The following is a 25,398-nucleotide window of genomic DNA, read 5'->3' as shown; positions in this document are numbered from 1 at the left end:
TTTTCATTTTGTTTTAGAGACAGTGCGTGCAAGCAGCGGAGAGGGACAGAGGTAGAGAGAGTCTCAAGCAGGCTTCATGCTCAGCACTAAGCCCGATGCAGGGCTCAATCCCACGACGCTGGGATCATGACCTGAGCCAAAATCAAGAGTCAGATGCTCAACCAACTGAGGCACCAGGAGCTCTACCATTCTACCCCCTCTATGAACAGACCTACTCCAGGTTCTCACACAGATGGAATCCGGTCCTGTGTGCCTAGCTTGCACTTGGCAGAACGTCAAGGTTCGTCCGTGTTGTAGCATGGGGCCAGAGATTCCTTCGATTTTAGGGCTGAATAATATCCCGTTTTACATAGAGACGACTTAGGTTTATCCATTCATTTGTCGATGGACTTCTGGCATGTTCCTGCCCTTTGACAACTGTGAAGAGTGCTATGAACACCGGTGTGTAAGGATCTGTTTGGGTCCCTGCTTTCCATTGTGATTTTGGCATGTACTAGAGCTGGAATTTCTGGGGCACATTGTGGTTCGACGTTTTAACTTTTTGAGAAGCAGCTTGGCTGTCTTCCAGCAGAGGGTGCTGTATTTTTCTTATCTAAAACCCTAAAGGGATTAAGATGTGGAGTTTTACAAAAATATTGTCAGGGCACCTGGGTGGCTCAGTTGGTTAAGCATTTGACTTCGGCTCTGGTCAGCATCTCACAGTTTATGGGTGTAAGCCCCATGGCGGGCTCTGTGCTGACAGCTCAGAGCCTGGAGCCTGCTTCGGATTCTGTGTCTCCCTTTCTCTCTGCCCCTCCCCTGTTCATGCTCTGTGTCTCTCTGTTTAAAAGAAAAGAAAAGAAAAGAAAGAAAAAATACTGTCAGATGCGCAATTTGCAATTACACAAATAAATGTGGCAACTTGCCTGTCATTCATAAATACAAAATTTTATTTGCACTTCATTAGTGTAGAAAGACCACAATGCTTTTCATATCACAACACTCAAGACACGCCAAGTTATTCAAATACATAATTACTTATTTACTTTGACTAAACAAAACAGTGCAGTTTAATAAAAGATATACCAAAGATAGAGTTCACAAATTCATTATCAGACCAAAAAAAAAAAAAAAAAAAAGAAAGAAAGAAAAAGAAAAAGAAAAAAACAGTCTAGGCTTAATAGGAATAAGCTTCACCATAAAGGGGAGAAATTTTTTATCATTACAAAGGTATAGAATGTTTAGGTAAATACATGTATGTTCTTTGATATAGTAAAATGTATTTCTTTAAAATTCCTTTAAACAGGATTTGTTTAGGACAGCAGCGTTGCCTTAAAATCTTCTTCTATAGTTTCAAAAACACTTCTTTCTTTATTGAATATTTGTAGTTCTTAAAAGCATAGGGTCTGTCCATTAGGACACCATGAAGAGAGATTCTGCGGCCGCAGGACCAAGTCAACCCCTACCCTCTCACCGGTAATACTCTACCGTGATGGGACATTAATAAATAACCTTCCATGACAGCTAGGAACGGAACTTTGCTTGTGGCAGAAACACTCCCATACTTCAGAGATGCTACTCGGGGCTGGGGGAAATGTCTTGTAAATAAAGAAAAAGCACTTATGATAGCTTTTCTTTTTTCCCCAAAAGTCTTTAGTTCTACAAATTTTCTTTAAAACAGTAAGCAAAGCATCACTTTCTTATCAGAATATCTTCTGTCCTCATAATATAATTAACGAGGACGATATTATTTATTTCAAGAAACATTATACCTTTCATTTCTCCCACTCTTCATATTAGAAGTACTATGTTTCCCAGTGTATGTACACTAGATGCTGGGGTAATGAAGGAAAGATAATAATTTGGAGGGAAATATGGAATTTATAACCAAAACTTACCCAGGATTGCATATTTGCATATTTACAAGTTAGTGTGTAGCTCTGACTTGGATTACAAAGTGCGAAAGGAAATTGTCAAAATGATTGTAGTGCAGAAGAGACCGTCTCCCCCTTTTCAGGAATCATTTCCACTTTGTCTCCAAAGTAGCAAATCAACAGCATCGAACGTGTGGTCGAGGTGGAGGCAGTTCTGGTGGAATCTCAGGTTCCGGTTGTAACGAGAGGATGCTGTTGGACAGCTCATTCCTTAAAATATCCAGAGGCATCTTAAGGATAAAGAAAAAAAGACAAATATATTTATAACCATGCAATGTGCATGCAAGCGCTCTGCAAATTATACAATTATAGAAGAAAACTTTTTATTGTATTTTTTAAAGTTTATTTATGTATTCTGAGAGAGAGAGAGAGTGAGGGAGAGGGAGAGAGAGAAAGAGAATGTGCACGTGAGCTGGGGATGGGCAGAGCCTGATGGGGCTCAATCTCCAGAACTGTGAGACACAACCTGAGCCAAAATCAAGAATTATGCTCAACCGAGTCACCCAGCAACCCTAAGAACAAAATATTTTTACATAAAGATCTCCAATCATCAAAGTTTAATTAGATGTTCAAATATGAAGGCAAAGAGTAAAACCAGGTTCAGGATATTTCGTGTCACACCACCGACACTGCCCAGCTTACATCACACCCTATGGTAAAAGAAACCAGATGGATCTCATAAATATATTTTCACAGAACCTAGTAATAATGGAAATTTAATACATTAATACAGAAAAAATTGACCCTGTATTGGATCATGGTTTCTTTCACTAACACTATAATTTCTCTTGGCAATTATATGAATAATCATTTTATTAGAAGCTTCTGAATTATGCTTGAACTAGCAGATTATATGGAGTAATAACATACACTTAAGGCAAGTTTCTTACTAAACAAATCTTTGAATGTAAGCCTATAAATGCTTGAAGAAATTGCTTAGTGAAGCTATACAGCAACTTTTCTGCAACTCAGGCTCACGGAAGGCCTGAATAATGGAATCAGGCTCCGCTGGGGAGCACAGCACTGAGGGTGAGGCAGGGCGCAGGCTCCCTCCTCACTGAGACACCTGCGTGCTCCAGGAGGGCCCCACTGTCTTCATTTAACTGAATTCTTGTAGGAAAATGGGGAAAAAAAGGAAAGCAAATGTCAGATAAACATGGACATTGTCCCACCTGCTCTGGTCACTTCAACAAACCGTATTTAGGGCTCAGCAAATCTGGACACTAACATGGCTGTGGAGAGGCCCTGGGCGGGTTGTCACCACAGCTGGATGCCTCCGGCCGAGTTACCACCTCACCTGGCTCTTCGCCCCCAAATAACTACCACCGTACTGTCCTCTCTAAAACATCACAGAGGGAACACAGAATTTCAGGTGAAACATTTTCCTGATATAATTATCCTACCTTTTTCAGAATATCATCAACAAGCTTCAGAAATATTTCATCCACGTTGAAGTTGTCCTTGGCACTTGCTTCACAGAACCGCATCCCGGTTATCTGCTGTGCGAACTAGGAACACAGATGGTTTTTCCTGTGTGGGGTGCGGTGTACTCTCACGTGTGGCCAGGTGGCCCGGGACTGGGGAAATCACAGCTTTTTGGGCTCTCCCTTTCTGGGAAGGGTGGGCCAGAGGTTTGTGAAGCCCCATTTACGCTCAGAGTTCACTGTGCGCCAACCCCCTACATGGTAAGTTAACAACATGAAACAAAATCCCTGACATAATGCCGGACTCTTCAAGTCAAATTACTTGCCCAAGTTTCTAAAACTGCAATACATCTGACAGTCAAAATGTGAGTATCACCAATTCCCCCAGAAAGGTTAGGAGAGTAAATCATGAAAGCAATTTTACAGCACAGAAAATGTTCCTCTGTAGAAAATGTCAAAATAGAGAATGATGCGGTGTATACCGATGTGGATGACCCTCTCCCCATTTCGAAATGCTTTCTCAAACTTCCTATTCCTTTCAATGCAAACAACTGAGAAGACTGTGACTGTATTATTTCATAATTTAAAGAAATAATTTATTTAAAGACAAAAAGTATCCACTGCCACATGCACGGTGTGTGGACAGTGACGTCCATTCGGCTCCCCATGTCTCTCACCTTTTCTCCTTGCTGCCTGCTGATTTCTCGGTCAGTTTCACAGTCCAACTTATTTCCAACTAGGAGAAGTTCTGCATCTTCTGAGGCATACTGTAGAATTTTAAAAGAAGCTCCATTTCAAAGATGGGCACCGTCATACACTGGCAGAAAACGTAGGCCAACCCCCTATGTTGCCTCCATTATTTGCCCTTCCACAAATCTCTGAGCGTCTACCCTGTTCCAGGCAGGACTGACTCAGGTGGGGTCTAAGACCTCATCACAGGGCTCAGGGCTTTAGAAAGCGATGGGTAACAGGCATTAGGGACCACAACCTTCTGGGCCTTTGATCAGCAATTTCTATGAATCTCTCCTAAGGAACTGGTTCACAAACAGGCATAGCTCTATAGTCACCAAGGTCATCAGCTGGAGTTTGACAAAACAGATGGGGAATGAAAGTTAAGGTCATAAAAAGAATGCAGCCATTAAAAAAACCCAAAACTATCCATGCTTTAGAAGAACATTAACAGGACAGGAAGGCTGGCATAATAGCATATTCAATGAAATAAGCAGGCTGTAAAACTACATCGAACATGGATTCAATTTGGTTGTTCAGAATGTGAAACTTTTTTTTTTTTTTTGAGAGAGAGAGAGAGGGAGTAAGCAGGGGAGAGGAGCAGAGGGAGAGAGAATCTTAAGCAGGCTCCATGCCCAGTGAAGAGCCCAACGTGGGGCTCATGACCTGAGCCGAAATCAAGAGCCGGATGCTTAACTGACTAAGCCACCCAAGAGCCCCCAAACTATATACATTTTAAAATTTACTTTGGTGATGGATTTTCCAAATTTTCTATTGTGACAAGGTTAGTAATCCTACAATCTTACAATCAGGAAAGTTAAGCTACATTTCTAAGTTTTCAAAAAATATAGGTAGAGTAGGATCTCTCTTCAAAAAAGACTAAACTCTCTTGAATAACTCATATAATTTTGCCTACTCTATACAGTTACCCGAGACAGGTTTGCAGCAAAGGCACCTGAATGGTATGACCTTGGCCAAGTTACTCAAGAGTCTCAGTCTCCTTATTGGTGAGTGATGTATGGGTAGCAGAACAGTGCCCATTTGATGAGGCTGGTGCGGAGTGTTGGAAATATTCGAGAAACAACAGCACTTGCTCATAAAAAGGTAAACAGCAAGAGTCCAGCATGAAAGGGGGGAGAGCATGAGATCTCGAGACCTCAGCAGATTCACAGTCTGAGTACCTAATGGGGCCCTGAGGCTGGAGGCCACTCCCTTTCGGTCTACAGGATTAACATAGGTTCTCAGAGGAAAATGAAACACCTACCTTATCAATCATCTTCATCCATTTTGGCAAATCATCGAAAGTCTCCTTCTTAGTGATATCATATACTAGTATGATCCCCTTGGCACTTCTGTAATAAGCTGAGGTAATGCTGTTGAATCTCTCCTGACCTGCTGTGTCCCTAAGAAATAGCAACAATCAGCTCCCAAACAATAACCAGAGGGAGCAGCCTCCAAAGCAAAAAGGAGGCTCTTCCCCACCTCTCTGCAGGCTGATTCTAGTCCCATCCCCCTCATTAATGGTGAGGAGAGGTTGTTTTTCTTAGTTACAGTCAGACAAAAACATAAATCCCAACTTCTCTCAAAGCAAGATTTTAAAAGTATGAAAATAACGTGTAGAATGACAGAAAGTACAACATCCTCTTCAAACCCTCTTGCTTTTTAGAAGAAATCTCTGTGCCCCATGTGAGGCTCGGACTCACAACCCTAAGATCAAGAGTTGCTGATTTACCAACTCAGCCAACCAGGTGCCCCCTACGAACTGTTCTAACCAGCATGACTGGTTCTGTCTGATTTTGTAGAGAAGATGACCAAGAGTCCATCACTAATGAAAAATATCATAAAACCAGGGTATTTTCTTAATCCTTCTAAAACAGAACAAGGGGCCGATGGGGGAGGGAGGAGACATCAAATAGGTTTGTAATACAATAACGTTCATTACTGTCTGCTACTTCAAAAGCTGAAAGTTGTATTTATTCTACAGGTTCAAGTCGATCATTTCAACATAAAGGATGATGTATAGTAATAGTGTACAGAAGCTGACTGAGACATATTTTCTCCATCTAATAAGCCAACAAACTGCTGAAAACCATCATGTATTTATGAGTGAACTCGACAGAGCGGGGCTTCTGATCAGGAGACAAATGTCTTTAAAGATGATCTATAATTTAGCTTTTCCCAAAGAAACTGAACTCACACCCATACCCCTGGGGGTTACGGTGGACTAAGATGGGGGCAACGTAGTGAACAAATAAGGTTCTTCACTGCAAGGCCACTCGAGGCCTCCAGGTGAGTTTCAGAGAGGTGGCGAGAACATGCAAATTTTCCCAAATGCAACTTGTCAAAGACTACTTCCCTTGAGGTGCGCTTTGTGGGGCTGTATCCCTAAAATACTCTTTGGCAATGGCTATGTTCAGACTGGCTCTGCCACCAAATTAGTTCACATTAGCAATGGTGTTATTATGCCAAATCAACAAAAAAGTTTGTTGGCAAATTCACTTTCACACAAAGCAAAGCCATTTTCTTTGTTCCAAATGATATAAGAATCCCCTACTGATTCTGACTGGAAGGCCCAAGAGAGCTGAGGCTGGTCTGTCTCTGTCCCCCAGGGTCCAGCAGAGTGCCTGGTCCTTAGCGGGCCATCAATAAGCATGTGCTGAACAAAAGGTTACGTGTTTCAAGTGTCGATGCTGATGCCACTTCAAGGCAAAATAAACTTTATTTTTTGACCTAGAAATGCCCCCCCCAAAAAAACCCCAAAATGGGAAAATTGAATAGTATAGATGGGGACTGAATTCTTTAAGATTCATAAAACCCTTGAAGAGCGCAGTAATAGGCACTGCACCTTGAAGGTAAGTGAGAAGGAATGGACTCAGATACCATTTCATTTACACAAAGAATCAATGAATAAAATTCTTTCTGGGATCCTAGGCATACAGGGGTACAATTCTTATGAGATGACAAAGAGTTAAGTCTTTCAGGGCCTGGTTTTCTCAATCTCTCACAAGTTATGGCTTGATCGAACTAGGATTTTTAATGTTTTAAAGCAAAAAAAACCCACACATTTTTCTATTTTAAAATCTTTTGTTAGAAATAGCCATACCACAAATTTAGAAATTAGATCTGAGATCTTCAAGGAACATTCTGGGAATTAGGCAACTTTATAACTAGCTGACATTAATTTCTATAGACATGCAATGAATTAGAGTCTAGACACTGGGGGCTCAAAAACAGTGAGAGAGAACAGATAAAAATAGAAAGATTACTTTTATTTAAGATGGTAAGAAGACTTGGCATGAAATCTACTCTCTTTTAATAGAGTTTTGGGTATAGTATTGTTATCTACAGGCACAATGTTGTACAGATTTCTAAAAGTTTTAATAAAAAACAGTTGAAGAATAGGAAGAGTAAAGGGCATTTTTGTTTTTTTGCTGAAACAGAGAGAGAGAGAGAGAGAGAGAGAGAGAGAGAGAGAGAGAAGAGAAGAGAAGAGAAGAGAAGAGAAGAGAAAGAGGGAGGGAAGGGAAGGTAGGACAGGGAGGGAGAAGCGAAGAGAGAATCCCAAGCAGGCTCCAAGCCCAGTGGGGGTCCATCTCACAACAGTGACAGTGAGATCGTGACCTAAGCACTAAGAGTTCGACATCTCACTGACCGAGCCACTTGGCCTCCCAGAAAGGGCAGTTTTAATAGTTAAAAACACCTGTTGCCTGAGTGCAGTTAGGAATGTTAGAAACATTAAGAAATTAGCTGTCTCTGCAGGCTTTAAGTCGGACACATAAAAGAGGACAGACCTCAAAATGCAAAATCCAAGGCAATCATTCTAACACAAACGAACCATTAAGCTCGTTTACAAAACCCCGTAAGGAAACATTAATCAGTTTACCACTCCCATTTAACATCATTCCTTAAATTCCATCTTTTTATGCCTGGCTCTGAGTGCTTGAGGCAGAAAAGCACCTACCTGTGGGAGACTATTCCATGTTTCCAAAATATGTGGGTTGTACAAATTTCTGTTTTCTTTTCCTCTCCAGCTCCTTTGCTTATTTCCCCTACTAAATTATCGGTACCACATTTGGTCACAGAATAGGGAAATGAAGTGCCAACGCAGTTCAACAAGCATTTGTTACATACCTACTCTGTACCAGTACCATAAAAATCCCACCCAAGTTCCTGCTTCTCAAAAACTTAAGACACTAATAAGACACCAATGCATTGGTCATGCTTTTATCTTTCTGTGAAGATGCAGAATCCTACTATTTCCCCTCTTTATCTCCATAAACCCGAGTTTTCACTGTAATGATAAAGAGCTGATTTTTCGAGGTTTCCAGTGTCTTATTGCAGGGCAAACGGTCACTTGCAGCTGGGATAGGAGGCGATCACTTCCCTCTCTGTTTTTGGTGCAAATTGAAAAATTCCTGCAATTGTGTTTCCCCAGTTTCCTAATACAACCCTGCTTCGAATATTCAAAGATTCTTACTTGTTGTATTTAATACATCCACTTACGGATGGAATCATGAATTTGCAAGGCAGGGTCCTGCAATGTGCATGAAATGTCCCATCTCTTCCAAGGAGACGAAAACCAAGCCTGATGTTGACATAAGAATGCTGGCATGACAGAGAGGTCTCATTTTCATTCTAGGTTTGCCTAAAGGTAGGAGACAAACGGCATAGTTCCACGGTCCATTTCAACACAAGAACTCTAAGTCCCTGTGTATGATCTTCCGGACCGCATTCGAATGCAAATTTGTGAACCTATATTCTAATGGATACATTTTATTTTAGCTACACTTAACATAAAGGTCTTTTACACACACATGAAGAAACTTTAAATACAGAGAGGAGAAAATGGTCCTTTTTCTGGTCACGAATAATCAAAGAACTGAAAAATGTGGCCACAAAATAAAAATGTAGCATGAAAGTGTGACAAGGCTATCTGTAGGTTTTGGCAACTTAAACTTTTAGGAACCTAAGGCTAATATTTTCTCAGATGGAAATCGTCAAGAAAAATTGCACTTCTTCTAATCAGACCTCTGTGAAAACCGACTAGAAATGTCCATGGATTGACATTCTAGGAAATCAGAGCACAGCTATTATTAGCAGAGCACAGGCTACTGAGGCTTTTTGAAGAACCCTCTCCAAGTCCACTGGCTCCTCCTGGGCCCTCAACTGTGACAGTATAGCGGTGACAGCATGCCCGAGAGAAGGCAGACATGACAAGAGCACAAGCACCGCTTCTCACTCTGAAATAACTCGTGTATTGGTTTAATAGTGAACCATGACTCTGGTACTTCCTTTCTACCTAGGGCATCACAATAATGAAGGAAATACTTAATCCTTTACATAGAACACTTCAGAAGACGACAGTCTGACTTTGAGTATTGCATGATTAACAAGTGGCAGGCACTCTGTGGATATGTTATCCACTGTTGAAAACTCCTTTGGGAAAAGAGAAGGCCTCCTTCATTACAGACTCACTGTGTGAAACTTGTAATCAACCTTTAAATACATTCTCTGAACCTCATTTTCCTCCCTCAGTTATATTCTTTGAAAGAGTCAGGGAGAAGCAGAGGAGTGACCCTGGGGAACGTGTTTACATCCGAGAGAAATGTGGTTTCTGGGTATCCTGTGCATTTCCTGAACTGCATCCTCCCACTTTTCCCCACAGGGTGGGGTGTGTAAGGTGAGGTCCTCTCAGATCAAAGGTGCTGTGGTGAAATTCCACAAGTACCCAATGTCAGGAGGCACACAGTCTTAGTGGGCTCACTTCCAGGGAGGCACATCTGGACATATGTTTCATAGGTCAGATTACTACTGCCTGAGATGAAAAACCTGAAATATTAGCATAGGAATTAAGGTACATCTTTTTAGACAGGCCATGAGGTCATCACTTAGACCCTGCTGTCATTCAGGAGGCAAGCTTCAGACATTCTAATACCAGGAGTAGAGGCCTTTGTTCAGGAGTCTCCTTCACAAGTATCTCCCCTACGTGAGCTAGGTACAGGGGCGAACACACTCTGGATGATCTGTTTTTAAACTAGGCTTAAACAGCCCCAGCTTGAACTCACCACCGAGATCAAGACCCGAGCTGAGATCAAGATTCTGAGCTTAACCGACTCAGCCACCCAGGTGCCCCCTTGATGATCCTTTTAAAAATGGTCTTTCCCTTACAGAGCTTACAATGGGAAACTATAATGCTCAAAAACATGGGCAGCAATGTACAAAGTTTGCGGACTTTCTGATAAAGGGCTGATAAAATGTATCCACACTTTTTTGTCATCAAGCATTTAGGCAAGACTGTTACTGCTTCATAATCAAGCCAATAACCCCCAAACCCAAACCCAAACTGGTCTTTAAGTCGGGGAGAGCCCCAGGCGACCAAATGGAGACATTACCTGGGACGCCTCCCGGAGGCAGCAACACAGGGCACGGGTGAAGGATGAAGGCATGGCGCTAACACTCAAGCACTAGGTGACCGATGATGCCACAGATGAGGCAGCAAGTAACGCAGATGAAAGCAAACACACACATGGTGGACAAACACTCAGAGCTGAGCAGACCTGCAGAGGAGTTAGTAGGCTGAGTACACAGCAGCTGTGATGTTAAACACACAAGGGCGGTCTCCGAACCCCTCAGCGGTGCCACGTTTCAACCACGACCAGACGCATGCCGCACCCCGCAGGTGGGCCACCCGGGAGCCCCCAGAGAGCTCCCGGCGCTGCACAGTGCCACTTGGCTGGCTCGGTGGCGCAGGTGTGGCGCCATGAGAAAGGGCTTCTCTCTACAAAGTGGCTCCGGGTTCACACCCAACTGGCCCCTGTGGGGCTTACGTCACGTGCTGCCAGCCACGTGTGCAGCGGGAGCATGTGGGGGGGTGGGGGGTGCATCGCGTCACACAGTGGTGCTCACGCTTTGTCCCCAGGGCAGCACCCCAAGCTGTCTACAGGGGATCCACCTTGAAACCTAAGCGATTCCGGTTAGGGACATGCTGTACTTGCCTTGCGTACTATCGGTGGCCGGAAAAATGCAAAGACACGCGTTTGAGCAATCATCTTAGTGATGACAGTTTTGCTACTATGTCAAACGATTTGAAAAGAGGCACTGAGGCTCCAATCATTAAAGTTAACAGTGTTCTTTCACCGCTCCCCAAGTGCACATGAGATAAGAAATGGGTAGACTTTTCTAAATTTCCTCACTGTTCATTTTATTTAAAGATGAGCAAAGGAGAGGAAAAGTAGGAGAGACAAGCCAGCTTGAACAGTTAATTTTATTAGACAGGCAAACGGACTATGAACACACATGGCGTTACTGGGTGCAGATCCCCACTTACCAGATCTGTAATCGGATTTTCTTTCCTCTTAGCTCTACAGTTTTGATCTTAAAGTCAACACCTGTAAAAATAAATAAATATTTTAAAAATGAAGGTGAAACAAAAAATAAAATGCAGTTTGCCATAAAGAAGAATCCTCTGTGTACATTTTGTATCATTATCAGTAAGACAAAAAAAACCTGGCGACATCGAATTCCAAAAGGACAAGCAGAAGTCCACCGATGCCTCTAATGCTGTCTATTCCTCCACATACAGTGTGGAGCCACTTAAGATGCCAACTTAAGATGTTTTACACCAGACTACCTATGTAGTATTTGCTAACTGCAATATGATTTATTGCTACCACAATTTAGCATAAAAGCCACTTAAAAATTAGCAATTACATTAACAACTGAATGGCTTTAAAGAATGATATATTGGGTAGAATTCTTACAGGACACTTAATCTTGATTTTGAACAGCCTTAGCCTGAATTTAGAAATTACTGTATTAAACTCTGTAGCATTCACAAAGAATTTAGTTACGTGTTTATTTATGTAAATGTGACTTCTTTATTACATTGTCAATAGTGTGGAACAGAAATTATTTTTAAAAACCTTACTCATACAGGTTAACATACTTAATTTAAATTAAGTTTTTATTCATTTTAATTCTGAGCAAACAATCATGTTGTCACTCACTATCCTTTCCTAATCCAGTCTTTAAAGCTTCAGCTAATTTTTTTAAACCAAATTTTCATTTGTATATGTTAACTTATACGGGTTTCAGTTATAGAAAACTTGTATATTTCCAATGTTTTTTTACACACTTTTTGTAACTAAGAAAAACAAATCGAAGGGATGCTAATTAAATTGGAGAGTTAGAAACACTCCCTATGGGAACCAATTCCTGCCTGCTTCTTAGGACCCAGCAGAGTGAGTGCTATGCTGCAGCACAGGGGGGAGGGACCCTACTCCCGGGCTCTCCATCTCCCATCTCCGGGATCTGATGCAGCACTGCAAAGTCAGATGATGTTCTCAAGGTGAAAGAAAGACATGTGACTGACTTTTATAATTAGCAACACTGCAGACACCAGTGCAATACCAACATGTTTACAAGGTTGGGATGGGGGGCGGGGCACCAGCCCTTGGTCTGTACAATAAAGAGAAGTTGCTGGAAATATAACTGTCCCAAGAGAACAAAGCTAGAGAAATACTCTACATTTCAAATCTTAATCTCTTACACCAGACATAATTTCAAATGTCGCCAAGCGAAAGCTGGTTAATTCAATTTCACTTTCAGTTCTGGAACCGATTTGCTCTTCAAAGTCCAGTGACACTCTAAACCAGCCTTGAAACAGAAAGCATGTTTATGCATTACCAATATCCTCAGAGTTTCTGAATGACTCAACCACAGGGAAGAATGTAACTTAAAGTGATATTCTAAGTCACAAAAAACAGCCTGGAGACATTTGCTAAGTTCTGATTTTAAACATGCACAGCTTAAAGACACAACCTTGGTCCTCCTGACATTAGCTGAAGTCAGGGCCTCCCATGTTGCTCTGTGAAGGCAAACTACAAATCAAATTCCTATTTTTGTCATGACTAGTATTCCATTTTACTTGTTTCACTTTGAGGGTGTTTTTTGTCTTTTTTTTAAGTTTCAGCTAAGGGGACAATAACTTGTAAAACTTGTCAGTTTTTGTAAAACCTGCTACTTTATTAAAAAGAATTGGCAGATGATCCTTTTGTGAGCTCCACTTCACATCAACTAAAAGAATCCCTTGAAACAGCCAGACGAATAATTTTTGTTTTGTTTAGGCTATTTTCGCTTAAGAATTATTCTGAGTCTGAATATGTCAAAAATATATCTTTTTTTTACCTACTTGGAATGATTTATGCAACTTTAACAATCCTACACCAGGACTCTTGTAACCATAAAGTCTAATGAATAAGAGTAAAATCTAAGGCCGTTAGTATTCAAAATCAGGAAATGTGGTAATGTTATCATCATGTGATTATAAATGGGTTACTAATTTAAAAAGGACAACAAAACAAAGATGAACCTGCAGCGAATAGGATTAAGTCTGTTGAGCCAAGAAGACTATCTAGTTTCAGGCGCCTGGGTGGATCAGCTGGTTGAGCGTCCAACTTCAGCTTAGGTCATGATCTCATGGTTCATGGGTTCAAGCCCTGTGTCGGGCTCTGTGCTGACAGCTCAGAGCCTGAAGCTCTGCTTAGGATTCTATGTCTCCTCTCTCTGCATCTTCCCTGCTTGTGCTCAAAAAAAAAAAAAAAAAGTAAAAGAAAAAAAAAGACTAGTTCTAGTGAGTTGCTTAATGACAACTTCACTAACAGAAAAATACCCAGTCTAAATCTAAAATCCCATTAAAATAGCCCTCGATTTTAAATTACAATATCCCTGGGGCACCTGAGTGGCTCAGTCAGTTAAGCGTCTGGCTTTGGCTCAGGTCATGATCTCACGATTGTGGGTTTGAGCCCCGTGTTGGGCTCTGTGCTGACAGCTAGCTCACAACCTGGAGCCTGCTTTGGAATCTGTGTCTCCTTCTCTCTCTGACCCTCCCCTGCTCGTGCTGTCTCTTTCTGTCTCACAAAAATAAATAAAAAACATTAAAAAAAATTTTTTTTTGATAAATTACAATATCCCTTACCACATTTAACAGCCACTCAGTAGCCTCTAACAACTGGAAACTTACTTTAACTTATGGCTTGGAAACACATACTTGTATCAGAGTATACAACCATTTCTAAAAACCTAACATCAAGTCAAAAATCTCTTAAGGTTGTCTATCTTAAAAATTTGCATGTCACAAAAATTATAGTGATCCGTCACAGACGATATTAGGTCATCAATAGCCTCAGATGTTCAGTGGATACATTTTAGGGAAAGTCAGCACAGAGCTGGCCGAGAAGGAACTCCAGGGACCAATGTTTATGAACAGGTAAGGGACAGAAAGAATGCCCTCTCCATCTCCAGCCCTTGCTGCAAACCCAGTTTCCTACTGGTCCTCCCATCAGTGATGGGGACAGTCTCTGCTCGCAGAGGGCTTAGTCACACTGACCTAAATCAACATCCCATGCAGTTGGCAAGAAGTGACTTTCTCTACTGTTCTCTCTTCTTAGAGAACCTCCGTCTGCTCAGAAACCTTACGCCCCAGGTGACTCCATGTCTGAACCCGGCTGCCTACCCCACAGTCCCAGTTGCGTGATGTGTTCTTGGACCTGAACTTTGTCCTGGCCCTTATCACATCATTCCTTCTTTGTTGTCTGGTGCTCCATGAGGGCACAGTCATGCCTGACTCCCCATAGCCTAGGACACTGCCTGGCACACAACAGCAATTGGATAAATCTGATGAATGAAAGGCACCCTCTCTTCGTCATCAAATGCTGGATATGTAAGGAGAAATGCTGACTCTGTTTTGGAAAAATTAAGGAAATTCAGGACTAGTAAGTAGAAACAAAACAATACAACTCACACAAAACACTTTAGAAGGAGAGGCAGATGTTCTGAGTGTCTGGTGCCCAGCACACATAGGTCATCCTAGAAACAGAGTACTTCATTTCTCCTACATTCCTATTGTTGATGGTAAATCCTTAAAAGATCAGGCAGTCTTAACATACGACTTCTCCCTCCGTACATCCATGCCACAGGGTTATTACGGTAACAGTGGATCTAGTCACTTAAACAGAAAAGGGTCCACTAAGTGAATTATTCTAGCAAAAGGAGCTTACTTTTCTCTAAGCTGCCTAATGCTATGAAAGTCTTCCTAAAACTATTTTACTCAGGGGTGCCTGGGTGGCTCAGTCGGTTGAACAACTGACTTCGGCTCAGGTCACGATCTCGTAGTTCGTGGGTTCCAGTCCCACGCTGGGTTCTGTGCTGACAGCTCAGAGACTGGAGCCTGCTTCCAATTCTGTGTCTCCCTCTCTCTCTCTGCCTTTCCCCTGCTCATGCTCTGTCTTTCTCACTCTCAAAAATAAACAGACATTAAAAAATTTTTTTAAAATATTTTAATCATAAGGAACACAGGTTACAGGGCTATAATTCCTGTAACAGTGGGCAAAGATGGTTCTATTTGAGTCACTGTGTCTTCTTGATCATTTTTTTTTAATGCCACCCAGGCACCCCCTGAATCTTATTTCAGGGGACATGTGTCACACACTCTGTGCTGATGAGAGATGCTACAGCAGCCCAGCGAAGTGGGCACTAGTATCCTCATTCTACAGAAGGAGATCCCAGAGTGGAGACAGGACAAGGTCATTTGCTGTAAGGTCGTTATCACATGCTAGCTAGTGGAGTGGCAGAACCTAGATTCAAATTTATAACACTGCCCGCAAGGAAAAGTTGTCACATTAAGAGTCAGATGCATGAAAAAAAAGAAAAAGGAAAGGTGTGAAATGTTCTCTAAGTGACTCAGAACCACGCTGATGGAGACGTTTAAACAAATCTTAACTTTGCACTTGGTCTTCTTTGCAGTTGTTTCTCATAATCTTAGCAGTAGCATAAAGAATTAGCATACTTAGCGCTGGTAAGATTTCTAAGAACCCCTTAAGGCAAAACATTTCTAAAACATTACTGTATTTCTTCCTGCTGGGCCACAAGAGGTTACAAAAATGAAAATGGCAAAAATAAACAGAAGCTTCTTTTTTCACATTCCTTTCCAGCAAAAAGCTAAGTAAATAAAAGCAAAAATAACACCGTGATCCACACCTAAGATTACAGCCCGAATGGACTTCTCTTTTTCTTCTCTGCCCTGCTTTCCTCCCAGCCCCTCCTCAAAGATCTGATTTTTCTTTACTTAACACTTTTAGGAGGTTGTACGATTTCATAGACTTTGAAATAAGTTTCAATTCAAATGGTGGCTGTCACGTTACGGACACTTTATAATAACCATCTTAAGTTTATACAGTGGCTTTTCTTCCAGGGACATAGATTTTACACAGTGGCATCCAATTCTGGACACGGTCTTTCTACTAAGGGAGAGGATTTCCAGCATCTTCGTGGAGTGGAGAGTGAGAAAATGAATTAAGAAAGAAGTCCAAGTCCCACACAGTGAAGTACATTCAACACTGGAAAAAAAGTCACCTGAATGCATGTGGGGCCAGTCTTCTGTCCAGGGAAGAGTACAACGAAAGTCCCCACAGGAAAGCACCACATAAGACAAGGATTCCATAAAACAGAGACTAAGTGCTACGACTATAAAATACTCTGATCAGCTCAACAATAGGTACTGTTATTAACATAGGAAAGTGATGGTAGGACATTAAAAAAATGCTTATCAGGCCTGAGGACATCAGACATCTATCCTAGTAGTAAGATCTGCCTCTTCCTCCAGCAAATAAAGACTACCCTGCATCTCGCTGTCCCTGACACATGCAGCACAAAGAGGTGGCACTTGGCTGGACCAACGTGCACCACGGCACCATGACCTCTGTGAGGCAGGGAGGAGTCCGAAGTGATCACTTTAAAGGAGAGGCAGGGAGAGAACCCAGTGTGCGTCCCTTAGAGCCTGTCAGAACTGGCAAGCAGCTGCATTTTTACAAAGTATATACACTTAGGAAAGCACTTCACAGAAAGGGTTTGTTCCCATAATAAAAAGACTACAAACTCTTCTATGCTGTTTTCTATGCCTCAGGTACTATCCTAAGTGCTTTATGTCCATTAATTCATTGCAGTGTACCCACTTAACAGGTTTATGAGGCAGATATTATTGTCCCCATTCTACAGATGAAAACACTGACATCAGAGGGGCTAGTAGCTGTCCAGAGTCACCCAGCAGATGAGCAGAGCACGGATTTGAACCCTGCAGGTGGCTCCAGGCTACACTCCTCCTACCTCACCAGGCAGCCTTGTCTGATAAGAAAAGGAGGGAAAGGCTGCAAGATATAAACCTGTCTTTCATGTTAAAAAAGTTCTGCTGGGTAAGGAAACACTTTTAAAAAGTGAGGTTCTCTGGCTGCCTTGCACATGCAGTTCCTGCACTGGGAAGCCTTCCTCTGCTCCCTGGTTACAGACAGACCTTTCTCTGAAAAGGTAGAGAAAAACTGACTTGAGTCACAAGCGGAAGAGAATATTGAGGGAGGGGAGGAGAATCTGAAAACAAACAAAACAAAAAACCACCAAAAACCCGAATGATAGAAAGTAGATCAGTAATATTTTCTTCATATGCCAAAAAAACATGAACTTGACTACTACTCAGGTTGGGCCCATAAAAATGTAGGCACCGTCAAACGGATTTTGCACTTTACCCAGGTCATGTGTTTTACATTTTGATATTCATATTCACCTGTATACATTTCAGTATGTATCTCTAAAGGATATAGATTCTTTTTTTGGAACATTTCATCTACGGAATACTTTTTGTGCATCTATGGTATAAATTAGAAGGAGGCGGACATTTATATAGAGACAAATAGACTGACATTTATAATTGCCCCTTCCAGGCCAGGTTTTCATCCCCATTTATTCCCGCACATGAGATGAGAAAAGCATGTTAAGTCCTACTTATTTCTCTTCTTGAGTGAGGAAATGGAGATTCAGTTGCTTGCTAAAGACACATAGGGTCTGTGGCAGAGGCAGGACTCACATCCAGGACCCTGCGTCCATGTCTGAAATTACACCATTGGGGTGGGAGGCAGACGGGCATCTAAAAGGAGTAGCAGCCAAGGAGAAGGCGGAGTGCTTTCCTTTGGAAGTGAAGATAAAAAGCGAGAATTACAGAGGCCTGTTCCATCACTGGGTCCCAGCTGAGCGGGATCCTGGATCCTAAATTAAGGTGGGAAAACCAGGAGCCTTTGATTCATCACCTACTTCTTCTACCTGAAACCAGCTTGAGGTGGAAATACAGTTGGTTTGGTTTTAAAACTAAGAAGGCATCATGTAAGCACCAGAAACCAAACATTGGAGGCTGTCAGATTTTGGGGGGAAAAGGTTTTCAATGGAAAAGAGTGTTCTATTAAGCCATTTTTTCCTGGTTTTAAAAGATAAGGGTCCCCCCCCCAACTTAATCACATTCAATTAAGGGCACTATTTTAGGTTTGTAGTTTGGTTTTCCAAATGTCAAAGATGTGCAATAAAAGGACAAACGGAGCATAATCAATTTCTTCCTCTGTTGAAGTACAACAGCACGCATGTTACCTCTTTTCTAAGGTTTTATTGTGGCCATTTCCATGACTCACCTGCCCTTCTGAAAAGGACAAGCCAGGTAAGGAGGCGTTTGCTTTGTGCCCCACTGAACGGCTAGCAGAATGGTGTCTTACATAAATACAAACAGCCTCCTGGGTAACACCTGCTGAGTGACTACACTACAGGAAGCTACATTTTCTTTATAAATTCCAACAAATGCTTAATTAGAACAATGTATCTGGCACCCAAGGCTGGAGAATAATTTGGACTTAGCAGTTCTCAAAGGAACCTACCCTGCCTTCTGAAGCCAATTCTAAGATCTGCTGACAGATTGCTCCTGGCATATTCCACGTGGCTGGAGGGAGAGAGGCAATCTCTAAGAATCTGGATCTCTATCACGCATAACAAAACCTTTCTTCTTCAGTGCAGAACAGTGAAAGAAAGGCTGAGAGCACTTAAGCCAGGTCTCTAAATAGGTTTTTATTCAACCTAAACAACCAGACAGCAACTAAATTTCCGTATTTTCTTTGAAAGCTAACTATTCCACAAAAAGGGACGTATGGGATGCACAAGCCTATCTGTTTGCACTGAGTTCATTAAATAAATCAAGCTAATGACAATGCACAGCATCTGCTGGTATAAAAACGAAATGTTAACCATTCACATCTGTTCCTTTCACACGGACATGTCCCTGAGTCATCGTGTTACATCATTTTGGCAGAGGAGAGAGACAGCACTGGAGAGGCTCGGTGCTGGGCTCTCGGGGTGGGAATTCTGGACAACTCTCCTAATTCTCTTTTAAGTGAAGCAATTAGGTAGATCAGTCACAGCATGGAAGACTGCATCTGGGCACACATGAGCAAAATACAATACACAATCTGGAATTTTAATCCAGTATTAGATGCTCATTCTGGGATTCCCAGCAAAAATGTCTGACCTGTGTCCAGGATGAAGGACAAGCAGTCAGCTTCCCTTGATAGCAGTTCCACCGCTTCCAGGTAATGCCGACCAGACCCTTGTGGGCTGCATTTCATCCATCGTGTCCCCTAACATTCAAGGCCAGACCCACAAAGAGCTGCTTCTGCACGGGACATACACCCATTTCCTGATAAAATGCAACCACTTGCCTGTACCACTCAGTTTCCCGCCTGTGGGACAAGCATCCTCAGTGCACCTTCATCTTAAGTCTGGACTCAAAAAGAGGAGGCAAAGAGAACACAGGATCACGGTCAATAAGTGAGTGAAAACAGGGCCTCCGTGAAGCCCCATTGCCTACGACCACTCACTCTCAGGGGCCAGCCTGTGAAGTCTAATGTGTTGATGCACAATGAGAAAAATGAAGAGTGGTAAGGTTCTCAGAACTGAATTCAAAGCACTTTTTAATTCTGATAATTCGTATTTCCTTTTTTTTTTTTTTTTTTTTTTGGTCTACTGAAAAGTTGGTGACAATGTCTTTACCTGGCAAAATAAAAGGTGCACTCTGGAGTAAATTTTACTGCCCAGAAAAATCAAAATTCTGTTCTAGACTACCTTACTCCTACCTTTTCTCTATTCATGTATGTAAAAATATATAAATATATATACGTATTTTTTGAAAATTCTAATAAATATGCAAAAGGCTGAAGATGCTTGAATGACTGAATATTTAGGTAAGAAACCCAATTCTTAGAGCATATTTTAAAATCCAGAAGGCAAGTGACAAGAGATGATAGCGGCAGAGTTACAGAAAAGTCAATTCCATTGATACCTAGATCAATGACATCACTATCGTCACAGGCCTGTAGGGGGCCTTGATTAAGTCATGAAAGACTTCATGGTGTTTGATTTGGAGTCACAGAATTTTCACAAAGCAAAGTAACTTTAAATCTCCAAATAAGCTAAGGAACGGTTAGAAAGAACTCACTTGTAGTGGCCGTGGCCCTGATCACTTGACCAGCTATACCATGTGGGTGAGTTGCTTACCTCTCTGGGCCTTTGCCTCCTCATCTGTAAAATGGGGATAAGTTTCAAGATTGCTGTGAGGATTAGATAGAGTGTCCCTTCTGCTGGCACATAGTAACTGCTCAACGTATAGTAGCTACTACTAATAGAATGTTACATTTTATAATCACAGACACCTAAATTACTTATCTAAAGTCACAAGCTGGTTAGTGACAGCCTAAATCAAAAGCCCAAGTTCCTCATATGCCACTGTTTTCTCTAGGACGCACTGCTGCCGGGATTGAGGGGGAGAGGAGGTGGGTACTACCTGGTGAAATTATTTTGGCTCAAAGTTAACAGCTACTTTCTAACAGTTATACAGAAATTTAAAATAAAAGAATAAAAATATATAAATATATACATATATATAAATATATAAATATTTCTATGGCAGAACTACCTTGTTTCTATTTCCTTAAACTTCAAAAAAACCTACTCCTGCACTTTTTAAAGGACCCGTCAAATTACACTAGTTATATCAGACTAATTCAATTCCATGACTACAAAATCCCAGTTGAAAATAATACTCCATCCTAGACAATCTGCATTAAATAGGTCAATTAGTAAATAGTCTTTTTAGCTTTTTATACTCTGGTGAATTTTGTGTTTTTTAAACCAATATAAAAAAAAAATCAACATTTTGCTCATTTATAATTTTATAAAATAAGTTCCCTTAGTTTATGAAATCTCTTGGGATTTCAGCTATTTATTTCCTTAATTAAAAAGTTCTTTTTTTTTTTTTATTTTAGAGAGAGAGTGAAGGAGAGGGGCAGAGGGAGAGAGAGAATCTTCAGCTTACAGCCCGACGCAAGGCTCGATCTCCCAACCTCAGCGTCACGACATGTGCTGAAACCAAGAGTCAGAGGCTCAAACCAACTGAGCCACCCAGGCACCCCTCTGCTACAATCTTTAATAGAAAGTTCAAGCGAATCTGATGCTCTGTAAAAAGGCACTCACAGAGCCCCTCTTCTAGATTCTGAATTACATGAAGCCATCACTTTAGTAACCCACCAGGGTTGGCGCATGCCCAGAGACTCTTCCCTGTCATGTTCTGGGGCCCGGGGTCTTTTCCAGACTCCGTAGCCATGAGGAGCGCTCACATCAGCAAGCCCAGACTGGGTAAGGGAAAGCCCTCTGTGAAAAGGCTCCTTCTCCACGTGGAGCCAACAGTACTACTGACACTTAAAAAACTGGCCTCAGAAGCACAATGAGCCCTGAGCTCACCACTCAGGTGGCAGGCCTTCAGGCGAGGCCACACTTCTACACCACACTCAACACTACATCAATATAATTTTTCTTTGTGTCTGTTTATGTTTTAAGTTTATTGAGTTATTCTGGGAGAGAAAAAAACAAAGAGAGAAAGCAAGAGAAAGAGCACTGCTGGAAGAGGGGGCGAAGAGAATCCCAAGAAGGCTCCGTGCTGTCAGTACAGAGCCGGATGTGGGGCTTGATCCCACTAACTGTGAGATCATGACCTGAGCCAAAGTCCAGAGTCAGACGCTTAACAGACTGAGCCGCCCAGGGGCCCCGAAATATCATGTTTCTAAGGGAACTTGCAGAACGAAGCATGCCAGTTAGGAGGAAGCCTCCCAGACAACAAGCCCTCCTCCTACGTCCCCCCACTGGAGGGGCTTCCTCTGTGCTGCTTGAGTATTCCACACGCATTCCCACCACTGCTCTCACTAACAGGGGCATCTCGCTCCCCAGGGGCTCTGGGCCACCTCTGCACAGAGAGCATGCCCTGTTTACCACTGAATCCTTGGAGGTCAGCACCTCACACCCAGTAGGTGCCAGTAAATGATCCCATGGCTGGAAGGGAAAAAACAACAAAGACGCAGGGGCTGCAGGGGGAGGGGGCGGCTAGTAGCATTCTTAAGCTGTCTTCATACTCTGGATCAGATCACAGGTTATCAACTTTCTCTGAACTTCCCACAATTAATAAACACTTACCGAGCCAAGGACTATAGGCTATGTTTGGAAGAAACAAAAATGAGCAAGACAAAAACCCAACCGCACAAGGAACCCCACTGTGGTGGCAGCGTGGGAGACCTGTGAAGTATATATATTTGTTCATTAAGGGGGCCAAATTTGTTTGCTAAGAGAACCAAAACGCCCTGTTTCCTTGCCTTCTGTTTCTTCATCATCCCCCAATAAATATCCTATGCAATCCTGCCAAATGCATTTCGCAGTCTCCATGCCAATGCTGTATTCTGAGGCCTTTCCAGCTCTAGTTGCTAGGGTGTGAAGTCCATGCCCCTTGACATGGCAGTCAAGGTCTAGAATCTTGAGGCATCACTCCCAGGGTCCACTAATGAGTCTTTTCCAGAATGTGTCTGAGAGATTTTGATGGATACTAAGAAATATATATTTGGTCTCTGTCCCCATTCCAGTCACAGGACTCCTAGAACCCTTGGAATCTTCTAAGGAGAAAATTATAGAACTATCTTTTGGTATATTAATGAGGTGACTTGTGGAATGCTCCCAGGTCACCAAAAGATGGGGGCTGGTCAACAGAAGAACTAAGTGATTAGAAGGTTGGAACTTTTGTCCCCCACCCCAAGGAGGGAAAAGGGCTGGAGTCTGAGCCCGATCACCACTGGCCGATAATTTAACAGGCCTATGTACTGAAGCCTCCATAAAACCCAAAAGGGCAGGGTCAGAGCTTGGGGCTGGTGAACACGCGGCTATTTGGGAGAATGTCATGTGCTGAGACCATGTAAACCCTGGGCTTCTTTCTGAATCACATGCTCTTATGATTAACTGGTAATCTAGTACATAGAGAGTTTCTCCGAGTTCCATGAGCTGCTCCAGCAAACTCACCAAACCGAAGAAGGTGGTTGTGGGAGTCTCTGATCTACAGCTAGTCAGTCAGAAGCACAAGTGAAAACCTGCACTTGGAATTGGCTACGAAGAGGGGGGCAGTTTTGCACAAGTGACCTCTTAACCTGTGGGAATGGGGGTGATGTTCCACTGTGGCCCCTGCTTAGAAAACCTTTCTTCACCCCTCCTCTTTCCCACTCTAAAGCACACCTTTGTCCATTTCCAAACCCCTTTCCACCCACGCAAGCCCTCATTTATCCACCCATCAGTGCCTGTGCTGATTTCCCTTTACCACTTTTAACTCTATTTACATCAGATACTAAAATAACAATGTAAAACTTCATCTGATTGTTCAATAACTCCCTATCCTCTATATGATCCAAGACTGGATATCTAAAACAGGCATAGTTATGCTACTGAATTTTAGTATCATGATCCCGAGGGCATCATTTTAAAAACAAACGGTACAGAGAGCACAAATATTTCTCAAATAATCTGTTCTTAAAAAGCTGTAAGGGAAACACTTCTCAAAGACAAAACAAAAAAGGCAATATGTTAATTTTCCAATAAGACACTGAAAATGTAGTACTATCTTGTTACAGGACATTTAAAAACCAAGTCATCCCCAAATTGTACCGTGGTGGCTACCATGGGTTACAATGCTAAATATGTGTACAACAACACAGGACAATACTTATAATTCTGTATTTCAAGTTTTAATATCTGTCACTGGTTTCTTGGACCTCCTTGGGGAAATCCTTTATTGCCTATCACTGAAGATAACCCTCTTTACTTTGAAGAATTACCTCATCTATGGGGTTCCCTAGCTTTCACGGCTTTAAGGGGTTTTTCATAGAAACAACTACTATACACACCAACCTGACCAATCTCAATGCCAGTGTAAATCCGACTTCGTTTAAAAAAACAAAACAAAAAAACTTTCCCTGCAATTTCGATTTTAGATCCCGAGGATAAAATACTTTCTGACCTGGAGAGTTACTGTATTTACTTCACCCACTGGGGTGAGTCTGGCAGACTCACTCCCCATTTCGGCAAGACCAAGGGTTACGTGAGGTCATAGACAAGTACAGCTTAAGTCCTTCTGGCCCGCATTTACACTTAAAACAAGAAATTTAGTGTAGTTTTAGTCTTAATATTCTCCCTAGATCCTCCACGGGGAATTTCAAGCTTCATTATTTCAGCGCCATCGGAAATGGGAGTTCAAAATTAGAAAATAAGCCCTGGTTCTCACAAGGCACGACTAAGGCACCAGAACTGGCTAAAGATGACCCACTTTGGCTATTTGGCCAGGGGCACAGCTTATGCACTGCCTGCCTGCGGCCCACCTCGCATCACCTTTTTTCTTGGGTGAGTAATGTAAGGGCCAGGAGTTTCCCTGGAGAGATTCTCACACTGTCCCTGAGAGCGGAACGGGACCAGTGCATCACCCTGGTCTCATGACCGGCTGTTGGGGGCGGGGGGGGGGGCGCGAGAGGGGCCGCAGGTTCAATAACGAGCTCGGATCAGGGACGTGGGAGGGCATGAGGGTCTGTGCCGGGCGAGGATGGAGGGCCGCGAGCCCCCAAGGGCAAGTGTGCGTGGAGACTACACAAAAATCTCGGCCTGGCTTTGGGAACAGGATGGAGGGGCTTCCACTCGGACCGCCCCTCCCCCTAGATTTCACCGAAAAGCCCATCCTCCAAATGCAAGGCCACCCAGCTGGAGAGGGAAAGAGATGCGAAGAGAAATGAGGCCGGCAGGGTGAAGGGCACCGGCCCCGGGGACCGCGGGAGGGCGAGTCGGCGGTGGAGGAGGGGGCCAGCCGGGGTCCGGCCCAGCCCCGGGGCCCTTACCCACGGTGGACTTGCAGGCTTCGCAAAAGGTGTCGTCGGTGAAGCGCTCCATCAGGCTGGTCTTGCCCACGCCGCGGGAGCCGATGATGATGACCTGCAGCTTGAAGTCGGCCGGCCTGGGGGGCTGCTTCCTCCGGCGAGCCTGGCCGCCCGACAGCGCCGGGGAGCCCGCGCCCAGGCCGCCGCCGCCCCCGGCCCGCCTCTGCAGCGCGGCGCCGGGAGCCATGC

General features: G+C 42.8%; 1 protein-coding gene across 1 annotated transcript; it reads right to left on the bottom strand.

The window, feature by feature from the left end:
• Positions 1 to 906: 906 nt before the first annotated feature.
• RAB12 (RAB12, member RAS oncogene family) lies at positions 907 to 25,396 on the bottom strand. Its single transcript, XM_029922319.1, has 6 exons — positions 25,171 to 25,396; positions 11,394 to 11,454; positions 5,331 to 5,469; positions 4,015 to 4,104; positions 3,317 to 3,421; positions 907 to 2,143 (listed from the first exon to the last, which is right to left on the bottom strand). The coding sequence occupies exons 1-6, from the start codon at positions 25,394 to 25,396 to the stop codon at positions 2,030 to 2,032; spliced, it is 735 nt and encodes a 244-aa protein (XP_029778179.1). The 3' UTR covers positions 907 to 2,029.
• Between the last annotated feature and the right edge of the window lie 2 nt (positions 25,397 to 25,398).

This window comes from Suricata suricatta, chromosome 14, assembly GCF_006229205.1.
Source record: "Suricata suricatta isolate VVHF042 chromosome 14, meerkat_22Aug2017_6uvM2_HiC, whole genome shotgun sequence".
In the NCBI taxonomy this organism is placed as follows: domain Eukaryota; kingdom Metazoa; phylum Chordata; class Mammalia; order Carnivora; family Herpestidae; genus Suricata; species Suricata suricatta.
The sequence above is the reverse complement of the archived record's forward strand: the minus strand, read 5'-3'. Positions and strand labels throughout refer to the sequence as shown.